The 27,511-nt window shown below is 32.0% G+C and overlaps 1 protein-coding gene and 1 long non-coding RNA gene across 3 annotated transcripts; one reads left to right on the plus strand and one right to left on the minus strand.

Annotated features, from left to right (window-relative positions):
* Nucleotides 1–1,738: 1,738 nt before the first annotated feature.
* LOC148599895 (uncharacterized) lies at nucleotides 1,739–13,077 on the minus strand. Of its 2 annotated transcripts, none has more exons than XM_088556977.1 (2): nucleotides 12,768–13,077; nucleotides 1,739–8,185 (listed from the first exon to the last, which is right to left on the minus strand). In XM_088556977.1, the coding sequence occupies exon 2, from the start codon at nucleotides 8,179–8,181 to the stop codon at nucleotides 6,679–6,681; it is 1,503 nt and encodes a 500-aa protein (XP_088413103.1). In that variant the 5' UTR covers nucleotides 8,182–8,185; nucleotides 12,768–13,077; the 3' UTR covers nucleotides 1,739–6,678. The 2 variants fall into 2 exon arrangements, with proteins under 2 accessions (XP_088413103.1, XP_088413104.1); XM_088556978.1 differs by lacking the exon at nucleotides 12,768–13,077 and adding an exon at nucleotides 9,311–9,573.
* Nucleotides 13,078–13,423: 346 nt separating this feature from the next.
* Nucleotides 13,424–15,903, plus strand: LOC148599896 (uncharacterized). Its single transcript, XR_015917575.1, has 3 exons — nucleotides 13,424–13,682; nucleotides 14,982–15,073; nucleotides 15,653–15,903. It is a non-coding gene; the product is annotated as an uncharacterized LOC148599896 (long non-coding RNA).
* The last annotated feature ends 11,608 nt before the right edge of the window (nucleotides 15,904–27,511 follow it).

Here is a 27,511-nt window from a genome sequence, read left to right on the forward strand (position 1 = left end):
ACAGTAATGATGAAACTAAGACAGCATGATACCATTAATCGACTACAGACGAAAATGACGAACTGACGACAAGATGATACCATAATTCAACCGCAGACGACAATGACGACACTGATGAAAGCGTAGTACCATTATTCCACCACAGACAACAATGGCGAAACTGACTATAGCTTAAACCATTATTCCAAATAAAACCTTTAGATAAGAAACCAGTACAGTAAATACAAAATCCGAAAATGACAGAGTACATCGAAAAGGAAATTGTTGTAGACGACAATGACGAAACTGAAGACATCATGATTCCATTAATCGACGACAGACGACAATGATGAATTAACGAAAGCATGATACAATTATACCATCGGAGACAACAATAATGAAACTGACGACAGCATGCTGCAATTATTTCACCAAAGCCAACCATAACGAAACTAACTATAGCATGGTACCACTATTCCACTACAGAAAACAATGACGAAACTGAAGACAGCACGATACCATTATTCCACTACAGACGACAAGGATGAACTGATGACAAGCATGATACCATTACTCCACCGCTGACGACATTGACGACACTGATGAGAGCGTAGTACCATTATTCCATCAGACAACAATGACGAAACTGGCCATAGCTTAAACCATTATTCCACCACAGACAACAATGATGAAACTGACGACATCATGATACCATTATTCCCCCACTGACGACAGCGTAATACCGGTTATTCCACCTCAGACAACAATGACGATACTGACTATAGCATGATATCATTATTTCACCGCAGACGACAATGACGATAGCATGATACCATTATTCCACTGCAGACGACAATGACAATAGCACGATACCATTAGTCCATCGCAGGCAACAATGACGAAACTGACGATAGCATACCATTAGTCCACCGCAGACAACAAAGACGAAACTGACGACAGCATGATACTATTATTCCACTGCAGACGACAATGACAACAGCATGATACCATTAGTCCACCGCAGTCAACAATGACGAAACTGACGATAGCATACCATTAGTCCACCGCAGACAACAGTGACAAAACTTACGATATCATGATACCATTACTAGATGGCTGACCACAATGACGAACTGATGACAGCGCGATACAATTATTCCACCACAGAAAACAATGACAAAACTGACGAAATTGAGATACAAATATTTCATCGCAGTCAACAATGATGAAACTGACTGTAGCATAATACCATTATTCCACCACAGACGAAAATAAAGAAACTGACGACATCATGATACTATTATTCGACGGCAGACGAAAATGACGAACTGACGACAGCGTGATACCATTATTCCACCGCAGTTAATTATCTGTTTCAAACTTTTCTTGTTTAGAAATGTTAATTAATACTAGTGAAATTGAAAGGAACCCTCTTAAATAAGGCCTCCAACATGGATGTCCTTAGTAGGTACCTTCTGGAAGGCATGACCTCTTTAGTAGATGCAATCAGGAAGACGTGAAACATATCATCATCAGATGGTAGAGATAAATTGGACACATCTTGACAAAACGTCAACAAGACCACACTTCAACAGCCCTTCCATGGACACTAGAGTTACAGCCAAGCAGAGATAACATGGCGTCATACTATTGTGTTTGAAATGTGCAAAATTAACCTAATCATGGGAATATCTTCAGAAAATGGCCAGAGACAGGCCAGTACATTAAAACTAGCCCTTTAGGGCAAACAAAAAAGAGATTTTCGTAATATATGGTTTATTTTTTTTTTACACCAGCAGTCTGAATACTATTACAAGACAATTTACACAAAAAATCTCAAATGTGCTTGGATTAGAAGTAAAATTCTGGATACTTGAAACAATTCAGGAACAATAACTCTTCTCTTCTAAAGTTGAATAAAATCAGACTAATTATGGAGGACTGCAATGGCTTGATAATGTTTCACAGTAATTTTGAATTGAAAGCATATTTAATTTACACATGATCAAAATTGACATACATGTATTATTAAGTTATTGCAATAGTAACTTTAGAACTTTAACTTCTATAGCATTAAATAGCATAAAATATTGTAATTAAGTATACAAAAAAGATCAAAGAAAAAAAACGAAACAAAATAAAAAAAACAAACAACGCAAGTCCCCACTATGTAAAAAACTTGATGATTCAAACTCGTTTGTTCTCAGAAACCAAATTTAACTACTGATGAATGATGGACAGGATTGACATGGAAGCAAAATGGATTACAATGTACTTTAGAATTAATATTATTGGACTGGATCTGTATTGAAACTAAATAATCAAATAAGTTTTAAATCAGGTAAAATGCATGTCCATAGCCCATAAATATGAAAAAAAAAAATTTACTCAAGAATACTTTCTTTATTTGAAAAGATTATGCTTTGATCTCTACATCAATAGATTTGTTTAGAATAATTTTAGAATAATTTTTTAAGAGAATGTAAGAAACAATAGATTTTTGACATTTTGTTTAGCTGCCCTTGAAATGTTCATTTTGTGTGCATTTCATTAAGATTATAAATCACCTTACCAAAATGCTTTGCTTTTCAAGTGCACTGTGGTGTGTTAACATAAAAAAAAAAAAGTAATATTGACATATATTTGTTTTGCCTCATAACAATTTTTTCAATTTAGCCAATTACCAATAATGTTTTTAAATTTGGAATTATCTACAACTGAATGAATAATTACAAATGAACACTACATGTACATGTATTTTATAAGTGTTATTAACTTCACTCTTCAACATGCTGAAGTGCAAGTTCAAACAAATAATCAAGATACAATGTATAATACATGAAAAACCTTTCATAGCTTAGTTCTACATAAACGAAAGTTCTCACTAGAGAAAATAATTCCATCTTAAAAAAAAGAATCCAAATAGTCTGCCTTTCATGCGATAATCCATATTGGCAGAGCACATCATTAAAGACTCTGTGAATGGACAAAGCCTCTTGAACGAGTCCATGTTGACAGCGTCCTGAAGATGAATATATATTCCACAGAATGTATTGGAATGTGTCACTTCTTTGATGGACATTAAATATTAGGTTTGTCATTAATATCCATATTGATCATGACATATGTTGGATTCCCCCATTATCGGAAAACCCAAATTCACTAAGTGTTTAACACCAACTTCCACCATGCCTTGGCCATCTACATGTAGATACACGAATATTGTTCTTAGTGTTTCAGAAGATAAATTTTAAATCATTCTACCGTTCAATGTACATGTACATGTAATTCTATATAGCTAGGCCTCATTAGTTTTAAAATAAAAACTGGGTTTATTCATCTCAGGGAAAATCCTAACTGACCTTTTTAACAAGTCACTTGATATTTCCTATTCAATTGTCAGACTTTGGTTTGGTGGAATTGAACTATGAATAATTGATGTAAACATACTTACAGTGGGTATCCAGGGGGTTCATGGGGTGATGAAAAATTTGTGTTACATATATCTTCATTAAAAATATCCAATGAGCAAATAATGATCTGAGTGCCCTTTGGGGACCCCCCTTTTTTAAATTTCTCAATCCAACTCTGTACGTACATACACATGAAAATGAAACATATATATACAAAAAACAAAAACAAAAAAAAAAAAACAATCAAACAAAATAAAAAAAAATAAACAAATATTGTAAATGAATAAATGTGCATTCTACTCATGCCATGTACATTTATATATTGATAAAAATTACATTTAAACATAGATGATGTACTGTACACATGGTAAGTATTGAAGAAATCTCCATGCATTTACAATTAGTGAAAATACATGTGATTTCCAGTTTATTTACTTTAAGTCAAAAATATTTCAAATTTCAAGAAAAAAAAATGAATATACATGTAACTTCAGAAGGATTTATCAATGTACAGTACATGAAGAAATGTATTTAATTTTTTTTAAAAATGAAATTTGATGTGAATATACATGTGCAAGGATATCACAAGTTGTCAAAGTTGAAGGTGAAATGTCTTGTATAACAATTCAAATCCTGGATAAAAATAAAAATAGGGTATAATACGTGTTTTTACATATTACTTCTTTTACAGTTTCATTTTAATATTTGAAAGTATTGTTTTTTAAGAGTCATTAAAAGGATGCATACATGTACATGCATTCATAATATTTATAACTACAATAAGTTATAACTATTTGTTTACAGTGCCTAAAATGTTCATTGTTTTAAAGAGTCTTTTAAAAGAATATATATATATATATATATGATATTCATGACAAATAACAAATACATATTTTTTAAATCATTTGAGTACAACTAAATCAAAGATAGAAACATGAAAATGATAAATACAACTATATACATATACAAAAACAATGAAGTGAACAGATTTTCACTGATGACACATCTAGATACATGTACATGTATTGAAAAAAAAAACTTGATGAAGACCAAGACTTATTAATAAAGAAATATAAAATAATTTCCAAAAAATCAATAATTTTACTAAATAAACTAATTTAGTATCATTTCTTTTAAAGATTTTTTATTAAATAAAAAAGTAAAAATGTATTAAAGATAATTAAGTCAGTAAATTAAAACATGTTTCTTAGAAAAAAAGAGAAACATTTCTGATATTGTTATGAAGATTTCTGATAAATTAAATCATTACAGATTAAACATATTTTATTTATCTTTAAATCTGAATTTGTTTAATAAATTAATATTGTTTTAGTCCATCAAGACAAAAAAAAACACTAAATCATAATAAATGCACCATTCAAATTACATGTACATGTACATGTTATAATCTTATTAGTCATAAAAATGCAAACTGGCATTGTTCCTCACATGAATCATACATTAGATTTGAACCAATTATAAAATACAGGTATAGGTGTTAACATAATTACAGTGGCGGGTTCAGGGTGTAATCCCCCTTTGAATAATTTTTAATTTTTGCAATCTATGGACCTTAATGAGCAAATAGTAACCTGGCACCCTTCCCCTTTTTAATAATTTCTCCATCCACCCCTGTTAGTGCTAAATATATAAAATCAAATACACATACATGTACATATATATTTACAACAACTGACTTAAAAATCAACATTTTATACATGTAGCTGTACATGTACCTAATGTGAATCTATAAATTGAAGATATTTCTATTTATCATTGCATTTGCAAGTACATGTAATCACTGTTGTGGTTAATTTAATGTCCTTAGTAGTATCTTTCAATAATATACATGTAATTAATATTTCAAGAAAAAAACACAATAAAAGTTATGAAATAAATCAACCTTTTAAAAAAAATATGTTCATTTTAGTTGAAGCAACGAAGACTTATAAGGATATCACATTGCCAAAAAAATTCTATGAAATTAATTCAAATCATGACTAAAAAAATGCTACATGTACAAATGACTACTTTTTTTAATTATTGTTTTAAAGAAATTTATTTTTAAAGGCCTACATGTAAATACTGGGTATGAATAAATCACAAATACATGTACATGTACTTATCTTTTACCACATTCATATCTTGATGTGGTACATGTATGGTGTTAGATATTTACACAAAGTAATACTAGTATTAAAATTTTTGATTTTAATTATTTTCAGTTTTCAAAGGAGAAAATTTCATTTATTTAGAAACATGAAAATGCAAATATATACAACAAAAGGCAAACTTTATTTTCAATGATGACATATCTACATGTAGATACATATACATGTATTTGACAATCTTGATGAAGACCAACTCTGATTGATAAAAAATATAAATTAAATTTATTTCACACTGTACTCAATATGAAATTTCTGTACTATTTGAAACATTTTTTAATAAGTTAATAATTATCATATTTTTGTAAATCTTATGCCAAGATAAAAGTAGAAAGTTCTGTCAAATATTGTGTCGATTTTTGATAATGAAGTCCAAAAATTAAATCATGTATCTTTTCTTTTTATCAAGTTCATTATCATATGAACAAATATATGTTTATTTATGTCTGACAATTAAGAAAAAGGTGGAAATGTCTGATATTATTAAAATTACTTTAGAAAAACAAACCCTACATGTAAAAAAATATTTTTTTTATGAGAATTTTGCACTGAAGGTATTGTTTATCCGCCATCCATATTATCTCACAATTGAATAGCTGAAATACCATGATTTCCCGTCATATTTCTGCTATTTACATTTAATGAAAGAAAAACCGAAGTTCCGAATGAAAATGTTACAACTGGTACCTAATATGAAACTCACCACATATAGTATTCAATTGGCAGGGAACCAGAAATATGGCGGGAAATCATGGTATTTCAGCTCTTCAATTGTGAGATTACAGGGAACATTTCAAAACATCCATAGAAACAAGATGGCGGATAGACAATACGCTGAGTGCAAAATTCTCATAAAAAATAAATATGGAAATATTTCGATCTCGGAGGTAAGAACGAGAAATAATTGTATGAAAGTTGTAGTACAGAACGACATGAATTAAATGCCAACTTTTTTAAAGGAACTTATGAGTAATTTAAAAGATAATTAAAAAACTGCAAACAGACTGAGGTGAATTCGAGTATACATTTAAAAAATATATCATGTTTTCTTACCTTGAAGTTGAAATTGAATTAATCTCAATAATTTGTTTATCTCAGTGTTGGTTCTCCATCAAAAGTCAATATACAGTAAATATCCTGACCACATTCTTCACATCAACAACAGTGAGATGATGGTTCACTTTATCATAATGTACACACCACGGGCGATACAACTTATCATCTCTACTGACTACAACTTCATGTTTATCTCCATCCCTTGAAATTAGTAATAAATTGACATTATCACACACAAAAATATTCTGCTGTTCATCCATTGATAATCCAAGAGGCAGTGACATTGTATTGTGATCCTTGAATGTGAAGATAACTCTGAGGTCAGAATCTAAGACAGTAACTGTGTGGTTGTTGACAGGACAGGTATAACATATTCTGTTGCCATCTGTGTCTATATATGAGTCACCATTAACAGTCTGGTCATCATGGAGTTTGTCTATTTTTTCTGTATCTATATTAATTTTTCGGATTCCTACCTGAGGTACACAGAAGTATAAATGTCCATCACTATGTGTAATTCCAATGACTTCACTCTTTATCTGAAGTGTTTTAATGATTTTACTCCTGTCTACATCTATGATGGAGATTGTTTCATGGTCAGGATTAGAAACAGCAACATGGTTCTCATTGATGACTGTTACATCGTATACTGCTCCTCCTCCATTAAATCTGACTGATGATTTGTGTTGACCATTACTGTGTAGTATGTTTACTACACCATTGATACAATCAGTCAACACCAGGAGTCCATTAGGCAGCCTACAACAACCAAAACACAAACCTTGATCTACTGTAAACTGTTGTTTAAGTGTCAGTTGTCTGGGGAATCTTGTCTTCACCTCTGCCTGACCCATGTTTGGTTTGTTTATGTCTATGGATGTTGTATTTTTTTCTTTTGATACTTTAATGTCACACAGAGTTTTTATTCCAAAAATTGTGTCGTCTGCTGTGATGTTTTCATTTATTTCTATGTCTGTATTATCCATGGCTCCTTTTTCAGATAATTTGTGTAAGATTTCTTCTGATTCTTGGACTTCTCTCTCCATTTGTTTTGTTGCTATGAATGTTTCGAAATTTGATGCCTGTTTCTTAATGAGTTCCTCCTGTTCCAATAATTCACCAAGTTTTCTTTTATTTGATTCCAGGATTTTTGTGGTGGCTTTGGTTTCATTTATATTTTCATTTACAACTGACTCTAACTCTGATAGTGTTTTGTTTTCTAGTTTCTTAATTTGATCAATAAGATTTTGTGTTTTCTTTTTCACCTCTGTTGATAGTTTTTCCTTCTTTTTCTGTAGTTTTTTCACATTTTTTTCCCTATCAATGATTGCATTCAAGACAGCTTCATGATTTGTTTTTATATTGGTCCATAAATCCTCGAAAATTGCAGATGATTTTACTTTACGGCTGACATCTTCTATTTCTAAAGTGTCTTTACACTTTTTATGGGACTCCAGTCGACATTTTTGACAAATAACAGAGTCATGAGACCTACAATAATATTGATATCTTTGCTTGTGTTCTTCACAGTCGAGTTGAATTTTTTTGTCGATGAATGATGCCATTTTTCTGCAATATAAAGAGAAAACTACGAATTTTAATTTTAGTCCAGGAGACAATTCTCTTAAAATCAATTACATATATAGCTTAGTATAATCACTTTTTGGGATTTGGCATTGGTTCTATTTTTTTGTTTTGACGGTGGTGGTCAAAGCAAAAAAAAATCTCCATGGTCGAATCCAAAAATGGATAAGGCTTGTTACAAAATGTATTTTTATTGACTTTTGAATGAGTTTAGACATTTCATAGAGGTTAAAATCAGTTACATACAGCTGTGCTGCGAAACGTAGCTTGAACTATTATTTTGTGATTTGGCACTGAGGATATTTTTTTCTTTTGACAGTGGTGGATTCAGCTTATTACCATTTTTTTTTTTATTGACTTTAGAATAAGTTTATATAAACCTGTCAACTTTCAACTACCCTTTTTATGAGCAACTCGGTCGGTGTTTCTAGAAAAGCAGAGGACACTTAACCTACTTTGTATGTATTATTTTAGTGACATGTACTTCATGTTCTTTTTTATGTCAGTTTTCTATGTATTATCTTTCTCACTGGATTACTTTCTATTGATTTCTGCTAGAACCTTGGTTTCCTTGATTACTATTCATACAGTGAGTTAACCCTCATGGAGCGCAGTGGTCTAAATACTAAGCCTCTTGGCCTAACTTAGCAGATATGTTCATCAGTCGTTTGAATTGTAGCGACAAATAGCAATATTTGACTCTTTTTTTGCTATTTGTCACTTATATTCAAACGACTGTGCGTACATGTATATTAAGCCCTTGTTTTCCGTTAAAAAAATCCAAAGTTGCAATTACAAAGGTTAAACCTCCAGCAATGCTGAAGTTGGCAAGCTATTTTCTGACTTGGTGCCATCCTAAGAGTTGGGGTATGGGGGAACGGAATTCCAACATCTAACGTTGTAGGAGTAAGGTTAAACCTCTCTGGAATCTCAAACTTAAGTACTTGCATGTGTCATCCCTTTCGGGATCGGTGGTGGTCAAAACAAAAATGTATCTCCTGCACCGAATCACAAAAGGAATTACTGTCATGTCTTAATTTGGCACAACCGTATATATCAAGTTTGAAAATCAACAAAGTTATTGAGGGACAATATGTTTGTATGACTTACAGACATGCAACACCGTCAGGGATTTAAATTAGCGGTGGTCCTGCACCTTTCAGACAGACGCGGAGTTTTTGTTCAATGATGACGTAAGTCTGCGGGTCTCACTAATTGGCGACAAGAAGTGACAAAAAGCGACAAGAAACAACAAGAGGAATAGCGCAAAGAAATTTTTGTTTTTATTTAAAAAGAGACATACAATTGTTTATTTATGTGTTTGATATAAAGCAAAAAAAAAAGGAAAATATTGTTTTTAAAAACCAGGAAAAGAATATTTTTCAGGAAAAAATTTGAAGATAAAAAGGTTGTTTGAAATATTTCCAAAATGATAGTAGTATCAGGAAGATTTTTTTCATTAAAGAAAAATAATAAAAAAGAAAGAGATAAATCAATAAAGTAACAGGAAAACTGACTTCAAAATATGTTATAAAGATTCAATTCTCTCATTTTTTAGAATAAGGCATATTGCTCAACTTGGTATTATTTTTGCAGTTTTCATATCTCTCTAGATAATAACCCATTTTATCATATATTTTGAACTAATTTCTTTTATAACAATGCATTTTGCTATGTTTTTCTTCAATTAAAGAAAAAAAATCACCTTTTCCTTTAATCATGCCATTGAATATTGTTTCCAAATAATTTCCTGTTTGTTATTTCACATAAAACATGTTTCCATACTTTTATCAATTTGAAAATACATTAAATCAAATCTAATATATATATATAGATATAGTTTCTTTATGAATTGTAATATCTAATTTATTCAAACTGTTCATTGGTCAAATTGAGAAAAGATTTTTTTAATTTTAAATTTGTATCAGTTGACTTCCGTTTTTTTTCTAAATTTTCCTAAAAATAATTAACTCATTTTTTTCAATAATTATCTCATTTTTGTCCTATGTTACTTTATTTTGCCTTTAAATGAAAAAAAATGTCGCTTTAATTTCTCGAATTCTTGACCTTTCTTGTCCCCACTTGACACCTCTTGTCACTAATTAACTATAAATTTCTATAGGAAACATTTTGTTATAGTTTGCTAAACAATGTGACATTGAGTCACGGTAAGATAGCTACTTGTTGCAGTTTGTGTTAAGCTTCCTGGTTCAATCATAATACAGAGTATCAGAAGTACCTGTAAAGTCCGAAACAAACTCAATAAAACATCAAACGAAACGAATGACGAAATCGAAAGAAATGAAATATAACAGAACCAATCAAACCAGCTCCATTAATTTAATATAGAAACTGAAACATGTCCCAATAATCATTATAATTAATAGGATTTTAGGCTATGCCAATGATGGACGGAGCACTTGTGCAATCGTCTACTTCCGTCAGAATATTTTAGCCATTCATAGTTCTGGTCTTACATTCTACATACAAGTATATAGGTCGCTGACGCTTCGTTAGAACAATTAATTGTGTTTTGGGTTGGAAGGAAAAACTATTTGAAAATAATATACGTTGTGAAGTGGCTCAGTTAAACTTTCATAAGAATAATGAATAAGTTAACAATAGCCACATTTAAAGGTAAAAAGGGAACTACATACGAATATATTCAAGTTACCTATTCATTTTTAAACGCATAATAAACCATTTGATGTTTAACTAGAAATGAAAAACCCAGCGAGATTGTAAATAGTCTTCAATCATAGAAAAGGAATAATAAAAGGAATGCCGAGTACTAATTGGGAAAACTGTCTTATGCAGGCCTTGAGGCAGTGGTTCCAGTCAAGAAACATTATAAAGAAAGGGATGCTATGCTTTTATTTGCCGCTCATCGTTTGACCATTTTTGTTACAAAAAGGTACCATAACCCCCAAAACCATCCTGACGTATCATCCACTGTATCATAAATATATTTTTATTACGGTTACCACCTCATGACAACGGAAGCTACGAGATGGCAAATAAAAATGAAACTTTGCATAGACGATGGCATATGAATTTCGATAATGCACTTCTTGGGAATTGTGCCATTTTTGGTCTAGTATTATTGCTTTTTGCAATATTAATCATTCTAATTTGCTATTTTGGCCATGATTGGTGAAATTATATCACAGGGGCTTGCTCCCACTATCAAATATGCAGCCCGACTCTATATATTAAGAAGTGTTTGGTGGTGATACCTGTGTTTATTTATTAGGTTGTTTGCGGGGCAGTAATAAGTAATAAATATATTTGATTTTATTCGGTGTGGGGGGTGGTTGAGTATAAGCGAGTTACCCCAAAATCTGGGATTCCCGTTTTCTTGTTATATACTATTCGGACTGCATATTTGGGAGTAGGACCAAGCCCCTGTGATAGTATTATAATACTTTATCGTTTATGTTAATGTACGTGTCTCTGGACTAGGTGCCCAGAAACTAAGAGCTTTCACATGACACATAGGTGTCTACGAAACAACTTGTAGCACTTGAGCTATGAACCTTGTCAACTGAGAAATGAAGATAGTTGAGTGTAACACGTTTCTAAGGATATGATTTATTTCAATGATTTGTGGCTTAAGGAGGTAGAGCTGGGGTAAGGAACGCCTCTTGAAATCAGTGATATGGTTACATCATATTCGATTTCACCAAAGCATATAACGCTTTCATTTGAAACATAATGAAATCAGTCCAAGTTACTTGATGCTTACATGAGATTGATGTCAAATGCTGAATACAAACGTTATAATGATTTGTAAGTTATGTCCTTTACCCTATGTCTACCTCCTTAAATTTGAATTATTTAACAGACAGTTTTGACCTGGTGGTCGATAAACTGAATGTCGACCTGAAAATTTAAAACCTGGGAATGGTCAACTAGTAGTTTGTAGTTCAATTATGGGCTATATCGGAGTGTTCCATGTAAACATATATCGAACCCGAACATTACGCAAACTGGCACGCTACTATGATGCATTATAATGTATTTTGGTGTGTGCGTTTTTAAATGTCCTTCATAATCAGAATGGTGAATTTAAGAAAAATAAAACGATGAGTTTAATATAAACCATTTATAATAATAAGCTTATAATAAGCTTATGTTAAGATACGTTTGAATTCGATTCCCGTACTTTCCTTTTATTCCATATTTTTGGAATACGACGAATATTTGAGACGCTAAAACGATTGATATAAATTGATTCAGTACATGAGTACTTTGATTCTACAGCATGAATCACCTCTACCATTGGCAGTGTCTGAATTCTACGTGGATTGGTACTTGAATATACATGTATTAATACTTGTTATATTTGGATTTGTGTACATTGTATTGAGGCAGACCTCATTCTGTTTTGATATTTAAAAAAAAACAAACAAACAAACAAACAAAAAAAAAACAAAAAAAAACAGACTAGTCTTAAAGTTTGACCCTTGACATATCTATCAACCATTATGAAATAATAAAGCACGGACAATAGAAGAAGATGGTACAATGAACTGAAGTAAAAGTTGAATGGAAAAGTAAATCTTACTCTTTACTGGTCAGTATTCCCAATTAGCACGAAGTTAACTTATTTGAACGTCAGAGAGGAAAACGCCCTGTTGGTTTAGTACGGAATGTTATCTTTTTACTTCCTGGTATAACCACATATTACACACGATTAGTTATGGAAGCTCATAGGGTACACCCGATTCCTAGTTGGTTTTTTTTCAAAATAAGTCAGAATAATTGGTTAAAACTTGTCTTGTCGACATTTCAAAGGTCAGAATGTTGTTTTATAAACAAACATGTCGACTTTTATCATCATATATTTCTCGACTTTTTTCCCTAGTTCAAATGATCGAAGTGTGTGCATTATACATGTATCATGGCGGCTTGTTTTTGTCAACTTTGTAAACCAAATGTCCACATGTTTTATTTCAATACACAATTACACATCCGCAATCACGAATGTCGAACGCCTGTCAGATCGTTATTTACATCGGCTAGTTCTACATCCCACCAACAAATAATTTGCTGAAAGATAATTTATTTGAACAAAATACATCTTACCAAGCCAATATAATATTATTTCCACAGAAAACACAACATTAATGCTACAGACGTATGCTTTTCTCCCACAGGCGTATTTTAACCTGACAGGCGTATGCAGTCGTATTTAAGTAGGACCGAAATATCTGCCAATCAAAATCGAGCTACATAAAGGACTTCGTCGACAATAAAATGATATATTTTTATTTAATTTTATACTTCACTTGAGAAATAATTTCTTAAAATCACGTTTTTTTTTTTAAATCATTCAAAGAAATACTCTTTTCAAACTATTTAAATTCAGTTTCATTTTAAATTTACGATTTTCGTCGTATCTCGAAAATGCCCGTATGTAAATACGATCAACTGCGGAATGCTTGAAATCGAAGTTCAACGACAAAACAATGATATCTTGGTAGGTATCCGTCGAAGAAGAAGCGAAGTTATATACCAAGAAGAGAAATATACAATATTACCATAATGCACGAAGCGGAGTTTTGACGGAGGTGTCAACAAATTAAAACCACACACGGTTACTTTATAGCACGCCCGAACTTCGTCAAGTTCATGAAGTTTTTCACAAAATCAAATTCAAATTCTAATATTCGGTAGGCATTGCCTAAACCAGCGAGCACCATGAGCTTTACCATATATGTACCGTCTGTGCGGGATTCGTAAAAAAAATATTAAAGGACATTACAATAATGGGGGGGGGTCGACCCGAATGAAATTTTTTTGCCGCGCAAGTTCAGTATTTTTATTAACATTTAAGCAGCGAGCAAAGTCAATATTTCTATTTAAAAAAAAACTGCCTTGTGAATATATGGGGAATTGTTTTTCAATAAATGAATAACTTGAACATCCACCCCCCAAAAAAATCAAACCCCATACCCCCCTTTCCTCTCACTCTCAAAATGGTCAATAACTGTACAGCACTTTGCAATACTTTACATTTTTTATCCCTTCAGGGCATCTCTAGCAACATCAATTTTAGTTTCAATCTGTGCAGATGCTGGAAATATTACAGTTCTCCACGGATAGTGGGAATATTTTACATTTGACATAAACAAAGTTCAGATGACAGCTGCAAATTCCAAACAGAAAAATATTACCTTTCCTATCTTGGAAAAGCTATGCTGCGATTTTGATAATATAATCGGAATTATATTTTTTCCGAGGCGGATTAGGTTCTTGACAACAACAACAACAACAGTGGAAATACACGTACGTACATCCATGTGTTTCCAGAGGTTTTTATAAACATAACATTCACTTCTTTAAAAAATTAAAACAAATTAGAAAAAAAACTTGAAAACTATCAGAAAAGATGAATTTATTTCTACTGAATCGTAATCTTAACCCATATTTTCTAATTTGTTTGATTGAAGTAAGTGATGTATTTTCGCCGTAAGGACAGTCACTTTTTATTACTTCCGGTACATGACTTTTTTTTTCGTTAGTGTATTGGGGAACCTTAAGGGAAATTTAGAAAGTACATGTAATAACCGTAGAGCTCGCGGCGCTCGCTAATAATTGATTATTATGGACAAATGCATTTTGGCTTCTGAAATATTAAATTGGTGATTTGTAATTTAAGTAACGTAAATTTCTTGACAAATTATCCATGACAATCAAATACTGAATGGCAGTTTCTCAGTACTTCATTACATACTGAAAACCAACAATTTAACTTCATACATTCATTCTTTTAAAGGGTATGGGTTGCAGTATACAGAAATGGTGATTCTTTTACTTGTAAACATTGAGGTTTTAAGAGTATAATTGGACTAACAAAGATAATCAATGGTGAGTTGCAGACTGTTATTGTCCAGTGTGCTAAATTAATTAGATTACTGAAATAATACTGGTCATTATCAAAACAGGTTAACTAATTATGGAAGTGGTAACGTACATATGTGTGGTATATATTTCATGCATTCTAAAGAAAGATGTTGGCATTTTCCCATGTAAATTCTGGATTGTGATGGGTATACAATACTGAATATTTCTTTAATTACCCTTAAGGTAAAGTGTGCAAATTTAAATAAAATGGTAGTAATTCAGGAATGCCTGTCTGTGCAGTAATATCCTCAATTATGTGATGCACACAACTGGTTTTGAGGTTGTGTAAACTAAAAGAGCATTACATCCTTATAACTTCAAAATACAATAAGTTAGCATTTAATAAGTTTGTGATGTCACTGTCATACACATGTAGAAAAAAAGATGAAACATAACTTTCTGTATGTAATCAGTCAATATATTAAACTTAAAATGATTTTTATAATACTACCTATGTACATGTACATTATCATTCATGTATCACTGGGCAATCAGGACTTAAACAAGGGTACATTGTATATCTAGTCTAATTTTTGATTTCAGATGAGTCATTTACAGTTTTGTCAGAAGAATTGAAACCAGATTAATGTCCTTGTATAATGTGGATGCTACTCCATGTGTTTTAAGCTTAATACTGTGATCTAAAACACAAATGCAGATACATGTACTGTAGTATAGTGCTATGATTGAGAACCTTTGAAATTGTATTAGTTGAGACCCTTGAGCATAAATGTAGAATTTTTTTCAAACCATTTTACATGCTATGTTTCTATTGCAATAAACTTTACAAATTATACTGTACAATTTGATATATGGAGTCTTGTTTAAACCATTTTAGAGGAAACATTCTAAATCCAGCTTTTCTATTATAATTTAATTGGAAAAAAAGATTCTTAAGTCCAACTTTCCGATTGTTTTCCTTGTGAAAAAATTTCTAAGTTCCTACTTTCCGAATATTTTCCGATTGAAAAAAATTCCAAGTCCCTACTTTCCGAACATTTTCCGAGTGAAAAGAATTCCAAGTCCATATTTTCCAAACACTTTCTGAGTGAAAAAATGCTTAAGTCCTCACTTTCCAAACTATTTCCGAAATTAAGTACAGATTTTCGAATAATACATTCGGAATTCCAAAATTAAAGCTCGGAATTCTGAGTAAAGTCGGAATCTCTTGCTACGGGTTAACAAAGTAACAAAAGCAAATGAGCAACTCAGACTCCACTAAAAACTTGGAGCATGGACCTGGTGCACCGGTAGGGTAAGCATCCTCTGCTTTTCTCGAAACATAAAAAAAAAAAAATAAAAAGTCCGGTGTAGACGGAAGAGGAAAGGAAAACTTTGACTTTTTTATCTGCATTGCAATACTTATTTTCACTGTTAAAACTTTCTTCGGTTATCCAATTTATTTATTTTAAGCTAAAGAAGTAACATTTTTACTTAAAAGAGGTTAGAATAGCACATATCAGAAGAAGATACAAGAATATCTTCTAAGACATTGCATTTGAAATTATGAAACTTAAGAAAATTTGTTTGTTAAGGACTTATTTGCACTATACAATTAAATTTCTTGACACAAACTACATTGTCTTACTCAGTGAACCTTAACCTACACAAGAATAAGAAATTTTTGGTTAATATGGTGAAAATCCTATTTTTTCAAATGTAGGGTTTTCCAAAAACTTGCCATAATCATTAAGGAAAAGGGGACTTTTAAATGGTGTATGTCTTGTGATCTTTTGAAAGCTTTATTTGTATGGCATCAAACAATACAAGATTTATTAAAAATGAACATAAGATATTGATTTTAGAGCAAATTTAGTACTTGGTTTGCTTCCCCAGATTGGAGATAATTCTGCCTTGTGTTCTACTACATGCATTCATATAATGAAAAATACTATATACATGTATATGGCAAAAAGGAGAAAACACACAAAGACGCAGATATTTTTTCACAATCTGGGCACTGAAAAAAGTATTTATTTGGTGTTTTTTATCTAATCATTGGTTTTCAAACCCCCAAAAGACCATATGAGGATGAAAGTATAGAAAATCATGGAGTTTTCCCAGAACTTAATACTGGGTACTAATAGGCTTGTTTTCACTTTCTTTTATACATTGCAATACTTATTTGCACAGAAAAAGTTTGTTCGGTTGTCCATTTTATTTGTTATAAGCTAAAGAAGTAACAATTTTTTGCTTAAAAGTGGTTAGAATAGCACATATCACAAGAAGATACAAGAATATCTTCTATGAAGTCGCATTTGAAATGATGAAACTAAAGAAAATTTGTAGCCACGTGCACATGGCCATAATTGTGTTTACTTTTGACCACATGATGAGGGTTTTGATTGGCTATATTTTGATATATTTACATTTGATTGACACCTCCCATTAGGATATATTGTTAACATGAAAAATAGACAAAAAGTGGCGAAAGTTAAATCTGGTGGTATATTGTTGGGATATAACATAGAATATGAAGATTGTATTGAATGCTTTGACACTGCTTGTAAATATGTTTTATGGTTTAGAGTAAAGGGTGCACTATACGGTTACATTAAGGCGCACTGTTTCGCACACCAAGTTACCCCGGTCTAATTTTGTAAAACTTAAAATTAAAAGTTGAAATTTGGTGGATACATTGTTTAAATGTAGTTAAGCATTTATACATAGACAGATGTAATATATGTTATGGTAAACAGGTGTAATTTAAAGGAAGAATGGTATCCGGAACGTTTCAGTTCCCTGCTGTATTAGGTTCTCTCCTCAGGATTAGGGTGCAGGCATGAGACTGCAATTAATTTTCAAGTGCATTTCAATATACACATTTGAGCAGATTAAAAAAATTCCACCGGCGCAAACTGAATAAAACTTCTCTGGCCTAAAGATATGTACAAACAGGATTTTATACATAAATTGTAGAAAATTTTACCATCATTTTCTGAAATTAGTACATATAATTCGGAGATGGGGTAAACATGACAAATGAACTGAGTTAAAAGTCCTAAATGTTAACCTTCTACCACTGAACCAAATCACAACTTTTAGTCAGAATTGATTAATGAAAAAATTCCATGTAATTTTAACCAATTTTCTACCAATTTGAGGCAACTTTAGCAAACAAGTTTCCATTAAAAATATGAAAAAAATGTGGAAGGTACCTACTACCAAAGTTGGAACTATATTCGTATACAACGAAAACCAAGGGGAATTAATTGTGTTCTCGTACCTATTAGATCAATAAATGTGCTAATTTGAATAAAAACTGCACTCATGTCAAGATGAACCGTTTTTGACTTCAAGTACAAAGTTTCATCATGATTAGTTGAAAAATGTATAAGTTATAGCAAATTTAGTATCAGTGGTACATTGCATGACTTGCATGTCCAATAATCTAAGGAAATAAGGCCCCTCTAAAATGTACATTTTTTTTTTAAATGCAATATTTTTGTGATTTTTTTACATTGGTTGCATCATATTATGTGTATTTGATGCAATGAAGTTCAGTTTACTCAAGTTCCAGCTGCTTTAAGGCCAAAAATAGGGTTTTTATACATGTGGCCATGGTCAATGCACTTTTAGACCATGTATAGGGGTACACATATGAAAACTCATTTTATGATGCTGACAATGACTTAAATTGATCAACTTCAAACATGGTCTACACATATCAAATGTACATTGAAAACAATAAGAAGTGGTTTCAAAGCTAAAACTGTCACTTCAGATCAATTTAAACAAGACCTGTACAGAGTTTGTTCAAGTGCGATTGTGTCCGATATTAAAAGTTAGCCTTTATTTGGGTTTTGAATGATGAAAGATCTGAAACAAATGTAAAATAATGTAAGGTTCTAAGCTTATCAGGTACATAAGCAGACAGTCAGCTGTATTTTTCCAGTTTTTCTACAAAAAAATTCATTTTTGAAACCTTATATTGTATGTGGATCTCTAAAATTAGGTGTTTTTGAGACATCACAAGGTATATACATGTAGTGACTTACATTAGATGCATGAATATCAATGGAACGAATATATTAGGTTTTTTTCACATTATTTATATTATTTACTAGCAAATACAAATGATTCAGACCAATAGAACACATATCAGTGATTTTATAGATCCTAAGACAAGGCTGTGAAAGCCCCTGATTTTGCCATATTTCATTGACTGGGTTCATAAAAATTACACTAAATTGTCAGAAATTTGCGAAATTTGTGTGGTTGAGTGGTAAAGAGGAGAGGGGGGGGTTTCTAATCTGCAACTTCTCTGATACCACTGAATATAATTTGTTGATTATTCATTACTTGATACCATTGTACATATCCTATTTTGTTTTTACATCTAAACGGTTTAATCATTTAAGAGGTATCCTACATGTATATCGTTTCTGGGTAGGAAAGTGGCAGGGGGATATTACCAAGTGTGCATTGCTTACAGTTTTTTCAAGTACATGTAAAGAAGTGGCATTTTCTTATTGAGATTGCTTAAAGTATTTCTAGTTATATCTCTCTCAGAATTATGTAATGTAAATGTATGTATTAAGTGTCAGTCTCTGCAAGAATTAGGCAGTTGTTGAACCATGGTATGACAAAACCCAACCGTTTTTCAAGTGTAATTTGACTACATGAATTTGCTCTCAGATTTAAAGTAAAAAGTTAAGATTTTTTCGTATCATTTTGGTAACTTGACTTATAATCACATTGAAATGCACATAAAAAGAAGATTACAAGGTCAGCGAATTCTGTCAAAAATTTCATTTCTATAACATTCTCTTGAAAAAATTTCTGAACAAATCCAGTGATGCAGAGATCAAATTATGGTATTTTCATATAGTGATAGTATCCAAGGGTGAAATTATATTGTCGGATTGGTGGGGTTTTGACATCCATTTTGCCTGATTCTTAAAAAACTTACACTTATATATTAAGTTGAAAAAACAGATACAACCCATTAATTTAAATTCTACATGTAAGTAATTTTAATTACATTGTAATGTACATTGTAGTTCTAAGGGAGACAATCCATTTTGCTTCCAAACCATGTCAATGCTGTCCATCAGTCATCATTGGTAGGAGTCTGTTGATAGGAACAAACAAAACTTTTAATCAAGATTTTATCACTTTGGGGACTTACATGTTTGTTGTTTCATTTTTTTAAAGTTGTGTTTTGTTTTTGTAGACTTTATTACAATATTATAACAACTTTTACCACTTATTTTTTTTGTAAGTAATTTTAGTGCAAAAGAAATTTGAGTTTTAAAGTTCATATGACAATAACTTAATTATATGTCTATTTTGATGTATCAATTAAGTTTTCTTCCAATTCAAAATTACTGTGAAACATTTTAAATCAAGCCATTGCACATCATCAATAATTAGACTGATTTTAAGAGAAGAGTTATTGCTCCTGAGTTTTCCAGTATCCAGAAAGTTATTTACAATTGTTGAATTCAAGAAAATCTGATAATTTTTTGTGTAATTTGTCTTTTAATTTTGTACAAACATAAGATGTAAAAAAATACAAGTATATATATATATTCTACGAAACTCTCATTGTGTTTGCCTGCAGGGGTTAGTTGTAATGTCCTCCCTTGCCAGCAATTTTGAGTGATCATAGGATAATTTTTAAGGATTGGTTGTTTTTAACTTCTCTGCATCTCCCAAAATAGCAGAAAATACAGACAGGTATTATAAGACAATGTTTCAAGGTAAGGCAAAACAAAAATGTGTGTTTACTGTAACCCGACATACATTGTACCCTATTTGTTTGCTGCCAACACTGAATTTTTTATCTGGAAATTTTGTCCTTGATCAGTAACCATTTCCTCAATTATTGTACAAAATGGAAATAAAAAAAAAATGACCAACCGACTGACCCTATTTTTTCAGGATGTGACTGTAAACACATTTGTTTTGCCTTATCTCTTGGAAACGAGTAATTGATTTAATGATAGATGGTACTTCCATGAGCAAGCACATTGAATTGTTTGGTGTGAAGATAGGATCAAGTGTCACGCCAGTTCTTAATTACTGCCAAGTACACCAAATTGATGTTTGCTTTTTGACCATTTGATATAGGCTTTCCCATTAGTGGCTAACTGCTCATTTCCAACACAATGGTATGACGCCACATTATCTCTGCGTTGCTTTCACTGTAGTTTCCAGAAAAGGGCTGTTTTACTGTGGTCTTGTTGATGTTTCTTAAGATGTGTCCAATCCATCTGTATCATCTGATGATGATGTTCATATCTTCCTGCTTGTATCTAGTAAAGAGGTCCTTGTTAGAGATCATATAAAAGCAGATTCATTTCAATTTAACTAGTATAACAACATTTTGCACTAGAAAAGTATGAAACAGTCAATTCATTGCTTTCAATCAATCAATCAGTCGATCTCTCCCCCCATCGACACCATGAATAAAGGATCCACAAAGTCAAATAACAGAAGGCAACAAACAAAAACATGTTAAGATTCTAACAGTTGTGGATCCAGATAGATTAAAACAAATTTGCGGTCGTATCATTCCATTGTCAGTTTTGTCATTGTCGAGGTTGGTAGATATTTCTCGTCTGCACAGGAAGTATAAATGTATAGATCTTTATGAAAAATTGAAATCTGCATCAAGCTTCAATGGTGTGTAAAAATATGACCCAACCCTTCATGGTTTAACCCCTGCTTAGTATCAAGCTAAGCCCTGCGAGGTATTTCATTTGTTTGATATGAAATAAGGCTCTTATGGAAAAGAGGAGGGGGCTCGGATTTTATGGTGAGTTACAAACTTTTTTTGCCGAAGCGCGAAAATAATTAATTTTTTCAGCAGCAGCCAGGATTAAAATATTTATTTGATTGTAATCAAAATAGGGATGATGGAAATATTGAATTGGTTTTTTTTTATCATATGGCTGAGAAAAAAACTTTGGCTGAAATATGGAATAATCTTATTTTTTATAACAAACCAGGCCAGACATCCCCCTCAGTACAAACCTGATCTGTGCCTAACAATTGGTTATAATACATGTACAATAAAACCAGGAAACATACCGGACTAAGAAGGCAAAATTAACCAAATAAATAAAAGCGGGGAGCAGTTCTAATCTCTCTAACCCACATGGACCAACCACTCAACTGGAGAATACCAGATAATCTGTTAAATGTAAAGTAGAAAAGAGACCATGATACAGACACAGAAACAAATAAAACACTATAAATAATAATAGAAAAACACACACCAACTAAAGATAAACTAGAAATACTTTCAGCAAGTTCATAAAGAGAATACACCCCCATTTCAAATGCAGTTAAATTAGTAACCTGGAAGTTCAACTTTCCCCCAGACAGTAACTTTATTCTCCCATGCACATCTATATATGATGCCCTACCTTCCTATAAAGTTCCATCAAAATCAATTCAGCGGTGTAGGAGGAGTTGCGCTTATGAGGTTTTAACATTTCAACACTTAAGTTGGATTATCTCCCCTTGGAGTCTGCTGACAGTATGAGGTTAGTGAAAAGTCTGAGAATTTCAGTTGCATTCTTATAAAGATATACTGAAATTGACTATTCAGGCTAGTAGGTAAAATGTTGATGCCACAGACTGTAACAGTTAGGAAGTAGCACAATTTTTTTTAACATGTGTATTGAAATGTCAATTGCTATATCAAAAAAGCATAAACCCTTCAGATTTGACATTGGAAAGCATTTATCACTTCCGATTTACATTAAAAAAAAGATACTTGAACATCAGAAGTTTATCATGATGATCCCAACTGGTTATACTCCACCAAAAAAAGAGGGTCAGGGTAGTTAGTAGAAAGGGACGGTCTAGATACATTCTGGAACACTCAAGATGTCAGGCTGGTTTGTACAAATGAGAGTCTAAATCCATTCTTGATGATAGAGGCAAAAAATATTTGTGGTAGGTCCTCAGTTGCTGAATCCATGGATGATGATGAAATGCCATCATCTCAAACAGCCCCAAGTACATAGTACTGGAAGATGATATTTACACAGTCAAGATGAACATGGAACAATTGAGATGAAAGCAAACTACTATTTCTTCTGACACATACTTCTACGCCACTGGAGACACCAGACCTGAAAATAGCACCAAAAAAAAAAAATGTTGTACTTAAAAGCACAAAATATGCAACTCTTCAACTGATGGATTTTATTTTCAAACCAAACCTGTCCTAACAGACAGACAGACTGATACACAGACCACTTTATACACTTGACTAATTAACCTAAGGTAAATAAACTACCTCCAAACCAAACATGTAACAGACAGACATGAAATCACTATATACATGTAAACTTTAGGCTTGACAAATCAAACAGTTAGACAGACATCTTGACCACTTTATACACTTGACTAATTGACCAGAGGTTTATAAAAACTACCTCCAAACCAAACATGATATTGACATACAGACAGACATGAAATCACTACATTTTTGTGTATATACACTTCAGGCTATACTAATCAGACAGTTAGACTGACACCTTGACCACTTAGTACACTTGACTAATTAACCAGAGGTATATAAAAACTAGCTCCAAACCAAACATGATATAGACAGACAGAGAGACATGAAATTACTACATTTTTGTGTATATACACTTCAGGCTATACTAATCAGACAGTTAGACTGACACCTTGACCATTTTATACACTTGATTAATTAACCAGAGGTATAAAAAAACTACCTCCAAGCCTAACATACTACAGACAGACCAACAGACAAGAGATCACTTCATACACTTGACTAATTTACCACAATTACATAGAAACTACTTAAAAACATAGCAGACAGACAGACAGACATGAGATCACTTAATACACTTGACTAATTTACCACAGGTAGAAAAAACTACCTCCAAACCAATAAAGCTACAGACAGACTGACATGAGATCACTTTATACACCTGGCTAATTTACCACAGGTAGAAAAAACTACCTCCGAACCTAACATGCTGCAGACAGACAGACACGAGGTCACTTAATGTACTTGACTAATTTACCAGAGGTATAAAAAATACCTAGAAACCTAACAGACAGACAGACAGACAGACAGACAGACAGACTGACATGAAATCCTTTTATACACTTGACTAATTTACCACAAATATACAAAATACCTAAAAACCTAACAGTCAGACAGACAGACAGACTGACATGACATCATTATATTCACTTGACTAATCAATCAGAGGTAAACAAACACTGCCAAAACTAATGTGTGACAGACAGACAAACAGACAGACAGACATGAGATCACTATATACACTTTACTAATCAACCTGAGATATAACAGCTACCTCCAAACCTAACGTGTGACAAACAGACTGAATCACTAATCTGTTCAGAATTGAAATTATCGCCATATTCAACTCAGGGGATACCAATCCATACATAAATAAACACATTTTTCTAAAATTTGCATCAAAAATAGGTCTTATTTACTGAACATATTTCAATTTACATTTACATTAATCATCAATTTGTTATTGTTTACTACAAAAAAAAAAAACCAGAGAAACAATGGAAAAATTCTGTCATTAATGACATCTTCAGGGACATAAATCCAAGGAGGGAAACAGTAGGAAAAAAACTGTCATTTACAGGCACGGATCCAAGGACCCCCCTAAATCGGTAAGATAAAAAATTTTCACCACAAGTTTCACCCCATAATATTTTTTGCCTAGCTTTGCACGACATTTAATTCAATTAACGCCCCTGATTAATGACATCTTCAGAGGCATAAATCCAAGGAGGGTCAACAGATTATTCTGAAATTTGCATCATTAATAAATATTTTGATAATGAACAAAATACTTAGTTGTGATGTAAGTTGCTAATATATATATCATAATATGTAGACTCAGCTTTACTTTTAAGACCAACACAGGATTCCTGTATTATCCATCCTACAAATGACAAGAACATTGAAACATCAAGGTAAATACTTGTTTTTGCATTGTTATTAAAAGAATATTCAGCACATGCACTTGTTTGAATGGAGCCTTGTAAATTTGTTAGAAAACACCAAAAAATATACATGATAAATTCAAACAAAAATCCCTTCTAAATACAATTTTCTTACTACAAAAGGTAAACAAAATACATAGTCAACTGATTTCGACAAAAAAAAGTTAAGATATTATAACAAATACCTCAAAAATCAGAAAATTAAATTTATACTGTAAAGGGAGGTAATTCTGCAGTACATGTACAGTTTATTCAAGATGACTCTTTATGATTGCATGTTTTATTGATTTTTTTCATAAAATAAAAAAGAAATTCATGTATTTTCTCAATTTCACATCGGACCAAACCACATACAGACTTGTGTACTTTAAAATCCTCCACAAAGTGGAATCAGAATAGAATTCCTTTTTTTAGTGTGTTTCTTCCAAATTTATTTTTTGCTGTCCTGGACTTTACTTCTTTAATAGTATTTGCAACAGATATGTGGGACAAGGATCAAATATACATGTACAAGGGATTTTTTTTTCATTCTGTAATTTCATGTGGAAATTTTGATTTGGTCCTGTGGAACAAGGTCAAAATTTAGGACATTTGGCAGTGGTCACTTTTCATGTCTACGGGGTCTCTGAAACATAGAAACGTTTTTATACATGTTTCCATTTTGGTAAAGTTTTATTGAATTTGTAGTGGTGTAATTTTTTTATATATCAAAATGGGTCCCTTGAAATGCATTTCAAAATTAAGTGTGTTCTCATACTTGTACCTATTAGAGGTCACATTTTTGTAAAACATGCTATTTTTATATGTTTTGGGGGTTTATTTCTCAGAATTAATGGAATAAAATTGAAATGTGGCAAAAAAAAAAAAAAAATTTTCTTTTTTTTATTCATTTTGTCCATACTTAAATGGGTTTCTATGGAATTTTCAATGTAAATCCTTAATTGCTTATAGCATCAAGGTAAAATTGGGCATATGAGCTAATTATTGTCTCATGAGTTTTTTTTTTTTTTTGCACAGTGTCATATTACCAGCAAATAAACACCATTCATAATCAGTGGAAAGGGTATAGGTAACAATTTGAACATTTAGAAGTTGTTTTTGACGGGAAAGGTCATTTGGTAAAATAACAGATTTTGTCAATTGTCGCAACCTTTTGTAATACATGTACAACTCTGTACTGGATCCGTATGAAATACTGAAATGTCTTGAAAATGTAAAAGAAAGCATGATTACCCATTCTTTTACATATATTTTGAATAAATGTGCCACTTAAACCCCTACTGAGTTAACAAAAAACACAGTTATTTTGGAGCCTGTCTTACACTAAAGAGCCTCAAAGTAGAACAAAAACTGACCTGATATGAAAAAGAAAAATCCAGTTGAGTTCACATTTACCACATAAGCATAAAAAAAAAACATGCATGTTAAAATATCAGTTCACTATTTTTTTGGCATATTTACCAAAACTCGCAGTTTGACAGCCCTGGTCTTGGCTTGATTTAAATGACATCATCTGATAGTTTACTCTAAAAGACAGCCTCTGCTTATTTTTAAAGTACATTTAATGTCACTGGTGCACTTTAGAAGTAATTTTGGGTTTATTCATTTATTTTTAGCTTCTAAAAATGAGTTTTTATATAAGTACACTTGTACTAAGTGAAAATGCTCTAATACTGCAGTATCATGTATTAAAACACATATTTTTGTCTTAAATCAGATGGAAACCTGACTAGCTGGTGTTTTGTACTTCAGAAACATGCAATGCAATGGAAATAAAGAAAAAAAAGATAGAGTAAATCTTCAAATATTTGAATTGAGGCCATTTAGAGGACACTTCTTTATCCAATCTGCACAAAGTCACAACATGCATGTACACCATGGATATAAAATTTGCATAAATCTTTTTTTTTTAAACAAATTGCTGTAAAACTTTGCAGTTAGACAAAAAATATAGTTCCTTTTTTAGTGTGTTTCTTCCTAATTTTGTCATAAATGCACAACGAATTACCTGTGTTATCGTACCTGTCCTGGCAAACTTTATCGCTCACCTAGTCAAACTTGGTCATTTAGTTTCTAGAGCTGGACTCTTGACCTTACCGTACTATTTTCACAAGAATCATTTAAACCACAGATACATGAGGACAGGTCCCTATATGAGCCTCTGGGTGCCCCAGAGGCTCTGATATAAAAAAAAAGGAACATGTAGGGACCTGCCAATACATTTACATGTATCTGAAACTAGATGTGCATTGTATTGACCCATGTTGTATAGAAAGAGGGAAAAAGCAAAAAAAAAAAAAATATTTGAAAAGTCTGTCAGTTAAAAAAAAGGGATGAGCACCAAGAGGGACATGTCCTCAAATACCTGTGTCTTCAACACGATTAAGCAGGTCAAATTTGTCCCAAAACTCAAACTTA

The sequence above is a fragment of the Perna viridis genome, chromosome 13 (genome assembly GCF_037379345.1).
Source record: "Perna viridis isolate PV_CMFRI_1.1 ecotype Kerala chromosome 13, ASM3737934v1, whole genome shotgun sequence".
NCBI classification, from domain to species: domain Eukaryota; kingdom Metazoa; phylum Mollusca; class Bivalvia; order Mytilida; family Mytilidae; genus Perna; species Perna viridis.

What these genes read in the sequence shown, in the direction of transcription:
- LOC148599895 (XM_088556977.1), bottom strand. Translation starts at nt 8,181, where the DNA reads ATGGCATCATTCATCGACAAAAAAATTCAACTCGACTGTGAAGAACAC.